The 6148-nt window shown below is 43.4% G+C and overlaps 1 protein-coding gene across 1 annotated transcript; it reads left to right on the top strand.

Moving 5' to 3' along the window:
* The first annotated feature begins 988 nt into the window (after positions 1-988).
* On the top strand, positions 989-5239 carry cwc15 (CWC15 spliceosome associated protein). Its single transcript, XM_021623315.3, has 7 exons — positions 989-1599; positions 2207-2348; positions 2517-2629; positions 2844-2935; positions 3049-3162; positions 4576-4718; positions 4805-5239. The coding sequence occupies exons 2-7, from the start codon at positions 2218-2220 to the stop codon at positions 4932-4934; spliced, it is 723 nt and encodes a 240-aa protein (XP_021478990.2). The 5' UTR covers positions 989-1599; positions 2207-2217; the 3' UTR covers positions 4935-5239.
* The last annotated feature ends 909 nt before the right edge of the window (positions 5240-6148 follow it).

The raw sequence follows: 6148 nt of genomic DNA, 5'->3' as shown, positions 1-6148 counted from the left end.
GATAGGTACTTCCTGTTTGAGTTTCTGCCTATAGGAAGGTAGGAGCAAAATGCAGTCGTGATAAGATTTGCCGAAGGGAGGGCGGGGGAGGGCCTTGAAGGCATTTTGAAAAGTTTAGTAGCTGTGGTCCAATGTTTTCCCAGCGCGAGTACTACAGTCAATGTGTTGGTAGAACTTCGGTAGCATTTTCCCAAAATTTGCTTTGTTAAAATCCCCAGCTACAATAAATGTGGCCTCAGGATATGTGGTTTCCAGTTTGCATAAAGTCCAGTGTAGTTCTTCGACGGCCATCGTGGTATCGGCTTCACTCGGGTGGTAATACGGTCGGCAATTGATTGTGAGGTATTCTAGGTATGGAGCACAAAAGGACTTGAGTTTCTGTATGTTATCACATTCACACCATGTAGTAGTTAATCATAAAACATACACCCCCAAATTTCTTCTTCCCGGAGAGATCTTTTTCCTGTCTGCACGATGTACTGAGAACCCAGATGGCTGTATGAACGGGGACAGTATGTATGAACGGGGACGTGAACATTAGCGAGTAATATACTCGGAAGTGGTGAATGGTGTGCACTTTTCCTGAGTCGGACTAGAAATCCACTCCGAATACCTCTTCTCCGCTGGCTGTGTTTTGGAGCAGCCTCTGGAATAAGTTAAATTGCCCTGGGGGCTACGAACAAATGATCCAATTCGTAAAATTCGTATTCCTGGTCGTAACGCTGGTGAGTTACCGCTGCTCTGATATCCAAAAGTTATTTCTGGCTGTATGTAGTTACACAAAACATTTTCTGGGCTAATAATGTAAGAATAACACACCAAAAAGCAAAATACTGCAAAGTTGCTTAGGAGCTAGAAGCAGAGCTGCCATATCTGTCAGTGACATCTTACTATTTTAAGTGTTTCTAAAATCCCCTATAGGAAAAATGAATGGTGGAAAAACGATTGGAACCATTTCCCCATTTGACCGCTAGGTGTTATGGGTATTATGACTTATACTGTGGTACTCTATACTGGCAACCATCTCATTCAGATTGCTCCTCGGTTAAAAAATACAGAGTTAAAAACGTTCAACAACTGGGACCTCAGAAATCTCTGACATCCGACTTAAGTGCATTCAAGATAACTGGGGAACTCAACAAAATATATACAAAAAAGCTCAGACTGGGAATGGTCATCTAACTCGGAATTCGAAGTTGGAAACTCAGGCATCTTTCTACAGCTCCAACTTTCTGACTTGAAGATCACGGACATCATGATTTGACCTCGTTTTTTGTTCCCAGTTTCTTTAAAGCACAAAAAGCAACATACGGACAGTTTGTAGAATGGTAAAAGTACTTCTGTGAGACGTCACACACCCAAGAAGGCTCACCAATCACCCGACGTAAGTCATTAATGTTAATACCTTTGGCTCCGGATATCCTACGAAAGGAAATTTCGCACACGGCGTAACGTCAAGTTTCAACCCGTCCAGTTGGTGGCGGCAATTCACCTTTTGGGGTTGTAGTCCGCCATAAAACCCACAGAAGAAGAAGGACGGCGTGACGTCACTGTTTACCTCTAAAGGCCCTTTCTCTTCCTCATAGTGTGAGGAAAAAGGTACATTTCCTCGACATTATTCCATATTAGCTTGCTAGCTAGTTGATTTTATTTTTTAAAATAGAAATACAGTTTATTATTTTAGTAAACTTGTAGCTTTGGTTACTGTATGACTGTTATTTTTCTCGCTGAAAATATAGTAAAGCTAACGTTAGCTGGCAGCCAGCTTGCTAGCTAACAACCCCGGTACACATAACTTACTACCTAGCGTAGACGAGTGTGCTGGTGTTTGCACAGCAATAATCAATACCAAGTTTGTACTAAATTCCATGCAATGCTGAAATCGTTATTAAATGTGCTTTACTAACTAGCTGTGTCGGCTGGTTAGCTAGCCATATAACTAGCTAGCTTATATGTATGTGTTTATTTAAGTACAGTACTACTAGCTAGCTAACGTTTCTCGCCAGATACTCTGTATCTCAGACGTCCACCGTTTGTTTTTTTCACCATGGCGAGTTAGCTAACTAAATACGTATCGAGTTATGTTAACGTGACATAAAAAAACGTTGTCACGTAATTTGATGTGTTAATGGCAGATTAGCTATGTATGTGTTGCCCTTTATGTTCTCGCTAGCTAGCTATATTTCCTTGGGTTTTCTATTTTTAGAGCTACCAAAAATGACAACAGCCGCGAGACCAACGTTTGAGCCAGCGAGAGGAGGGAGAGGGAAGGGAGAAGGCGATCTCAGTGCCTTGTCCAAACAGTACTCAAGCCGAGATCTGCCTGGTCACACAAAGATCAAATACAGGTGAGTGACACAAGTAACAAAACCTATTCTTGTTGTGTTTTGACATCTTGGCATCAGTCTTTCCCCATACCATATGGCTTAGTGCTGCACTGCACCAGTAGTTGGGAACAGGTCCCTCTGGTTGAAGGTAGAGTGATGTCTCACTGTGTCCCTGTCTCATCCCCTCAGACAGCCCACCCAGGATGCCCCCGAGGAGGTGCGTGCCCGTGACTTCCGCAGAGAGCTGGAGGAGAGGGAGCGTGTTGCTGTCCGGGAGAAGACCAGAGAGAGGGGACCTAGAGGTGGGTATCCAGGCATACACATAAACTCAGACCTGAGGTAAAGATTGACCTGAATGTAAAATATTGTCTTCTGTGTGTAAAGAAGATCAATAGGATTTAGCATCTGACATACCATTATGCCCAAAGGTTATTTTTTGTTGGCATGAGTCATCTGCAAGGGCTTTCATCTCAAGCAAGTATCATTGAAATTGTGGTTTCTCTTTTTAATTTTCAGAACACACCACATCTTCATCCTCGTCCTCAAAGAGGCCCAGACTGGATCAGATCCCTGCTGCCAACCTTGATGCAGACGACCCCCTCACTGACGTAGGTGCCACATGTTCATCCACCTGTCACATTAAAGTCTGTGCTTCTTTTTTTCCCTTCTTTTTTGAAAGCTCAGCCTCTAACCTTTTATTGTTTTATGTGTTTGGGTGTAGGATGATGAGGAAGATGATGACTCTGAGGACAGTGATGATGATGATGACACTGCAGCCCTGCTGGCTGAACTGGAGAAGATCAAGAAGGAGCGGGCTGAGGAGCAGGAACGCAAGGTAAGGCCTCCAACGCAGAGATACGAGTCGCTACAAGATAGTCAATAGCTGCAAGGTCACAGTCGTGCCAGTTGAGTCCAGCCAAGTGCAAATGGCTTACTCCAGTATTGCTGAGTAGTAGAGAATAGGGCTAAATTGACCTGCTAAATTAATGGGTTGTTTTGTTTGAAAAATATGTGGACACCTGCTAGCCAAACATCTCATTCCAAAATCATGGGCATTAATATGGAGTTGGTCCCCCCTTTTCTGCTATCACAGCCTCCACTCTTCTGGGAAGGTTTTCCACTAGATGTTGGGACATTTCTGTGGGGACTTGCTTCCATTCAGCCACAAGAGCATTAGTGAGGTCGGGCACTGATGTTGGGTGATTAGGCCTGGCACTAAGTCGGCGTTCCAAATCATCCCAAATGTGTTCAATGGAGTTGAGGTCAGGGCCCTGTGCAGGTAGTCAAGTTCTTCCACATCGATCTCAACTTCGATGGGGAAGCGTGATTCATCACTGCAGAGAACGCATTTCCACTGCTCCACAGTCCAATAGCAGCGAGCTTTACACAACTCCAGTCGACACTTGGCATTGCGCATGATGATCTTAGGCTTGTGTGCGGCTACTCAGCCATGGAAACCCATTTCATGAAGCTCCCGACAAATAGTTTTTGTGCTGACGTTGCTTCCAGAGGCAGTTTGGTAGTGAGTGTTGCAACAGAGGACAGACTATTTTTATGTGCTACACGCTTTAGCACTCACTAGTCCCGTTCTGTGAGCTTGTGTGGCCTACCACCTTACGGCTGAGCTGTTGTTGCTCCTAGACATTTTTACTTCACAATAACAGCACTGAGTTGACCAGGGTAGAAATTTGACGGACTGACTTTTTTGACCGTGCCACGTTGAAAGTCACTGAGCTCTTCAGTAAGGTTGTTCTTCCGCCAATGTTTGTCTATGGCGATTGCATGACTGTGTGCTCGATTTTATACACCTGTCAGCAACGGGTGTGGCTGAAATAGCCGAATCCACTATTTTGAAGGGTTGTCCATATACTTTCGTCATTATAGTGTATAATCCTGGTCAGACATTTTCTGACTTAGATATATACATATGGATTCAACTGTCAAACCCCATCAGAAACCAAAATATAAGATTGGAGTAAATGCCTAAAAACATGCATGAAACTAATGTTGATATATTGGCTGGTCAGTCCTTGCATCTATAGCTCTGTCTTTGAATTTCAGAGTGGTTACATATGTTTAAAGGGACAGTCCTGAGTTGACACAAGTCTACCTTTTTTGTTGATTTTTGAGATGCTTGCAAGCAACTATTTGAGCCTTTTATCAAGGCCTACCAGGAAGTGGCTAAAGTATTGAACAATGAGAGCTTTGCACCTGGTCCTCTCTGTCCACGTTTCGTGTCCTGTACCAGGAGCGGGAGCAGAAAGCTGAGGAGGAGAGGATCCGCATGGAGAACATCCTGAGTGGGAATCCTCTGCTCAACCTGGCAGGACAGCAGCAGCAGCAGCAGCAACAGATAGTCCCCACCCCGACTGCCTTCAGCGTCAAGCGGAGGTAAACAAACACACACAAACACAACTGCCTGGGGCATGGCTGTGGATGACAGTTGTTTTATATCCTCTCCTGTCTTTCTCTCTAAGGTGGGACGATGATGTAGTGTTCAAGAACTGTGCAAAGGGAGTGGATGAGGCACGCAGGGAGAAACGCTTTGTCAACGACACTCTGCGCTCCGAGTTCCACAAGAAATTCATGGAGAAATATGTGAAGTAGAACTTACAACTCTGCTTTGAAGGTGTTTCATTTCACTCGGCTCTGCTCTGTTTCCAGTTCATCACTGACTGATAGGGATTCGTCTGAAATCATTGAATGAACCTGAAGAATGGAGGGACCCCCACGTACCGAATCCTCTGTATATAAATGAATCTAATGCTTGACATAAACAGATTAACTAATTTTGTTTAGTGTTAACATTTTCTACCCTTGAAAGGAATGGTTGCAATTGCGACATCGTCAACTTTTTGTTATTTTGCTTTTAGCCTTTTTTTTAAGTGATGTTAATAAAACAATAAATAAAACCTGTCTGTGAGAGGGCTTTTATGGTTTTGTCATTGCTTTTAGCTTTGTGCCCCAGGAGTTATAATTCTGCAATGGCAAGCTCGACAGCATGCCTTTTCTCTCCTTTTGTTTTGGGGGCTTATTTTGTGGTCATTGAAAGCCTATGTGACACATTACCTTTAAGACTCATGCCTTTTAATTGAGATGAGGTTAAACCTTTCTGCAGAGGATGTTTATTTTAACTGAAGTGAAGTGTTGGTTAAACTTACCGTCAGCTGCAACCTGACTGACTGCCTTCGGGAGGAGGTTCACACACACTGGTGAATGTCCTCAGAATTAGAGGGGAGATATTGTAGCTATTTAACGGACAATGGAAGTTAAGTAAAACTAATGCGATGGCCAAAAGCCGAAACACTGGTTTTACTTGTAATGTTTTAACTTCCATTGTCCTCCAATAGTTGCTGAATCTCCCCTTTAGTTTGCTCTTCAGTTCATGCACCTTGGTTGGAGAGCGAGGTTGCGGCAGTGCTCCCTTTCCTTTGGTGAATGAGTCAAGCCATATTCTTCATAACGCATCACAGTGTGGCAGAGAAATGTGGAAAGATTAGTAAGTATTTGTATTTTGTTTGCTTTGATGTGCAAAGCTGTTCCCACTGAATGTCTTCTCTCGTTTGAATTTAACCTTGACAGATGTTATTTTCCTCATGGTGATAAAGGCAAACATTTAGCTCTGCAGATGTGCTTGACATTCATTTTGAGATGGTGTGATTGTATGTTGCAATAGACATTCTTCACTTTAATTATGACAACATACTTTTTCCTTTCAGCAGATTAGGTCCTCAGCCAGCAGTACATCTCCAGGGAACTCTTCTGGGTGGTTTTCTTGACCTTATTCCATGTGGTTCCTGCCTTCTTAATTTCCTCCTCAC

This window comes from Oncorhynchus mykiss, chromosome 12 (genome assembly GCF_057628025.1).
Source record: "Oncorhynchus mykiss isolate SJ-2025 chromosome 12, ASM5762802v1, whole genome shotgun sequence".
NCBI lineage: Eukaryota > Metazoa > Chordata > Actinopteri > Salmoniformes > Salmonidae > Oncorhynchus > Oncorhynchus mykiss.
The sequence above is the reverse complement of the archived record's forward strand: the minus strand, read 5'-3'. Positions and strand labels throughout refer to the sequence as shown.

Bases quoted from the DNA above. Each gene is read 5' to 3' on its own strand.
- cwc15 (XM_021623315.3), top strand. From the start codon at position 2,218: ATGACAACAGCCGCGAGACCAACGTTTGAGCCAGCGAGAGGAGGGAGA. The intron at 2,349-2,516 runs GTGAGTGACACA...TCATCCCCTCAG, and splicing joins CACACAAAGATCAAATACAG to ACAGCCCACCCAGGATGCCC. The intron at 4,719-4,804 runs GTAAACAAACAC...TTTCTCTCTAAG, and splicing joins GCCTTCAGCGTCAAGCGGAG to GTGGGACGATGATGTAGTGT.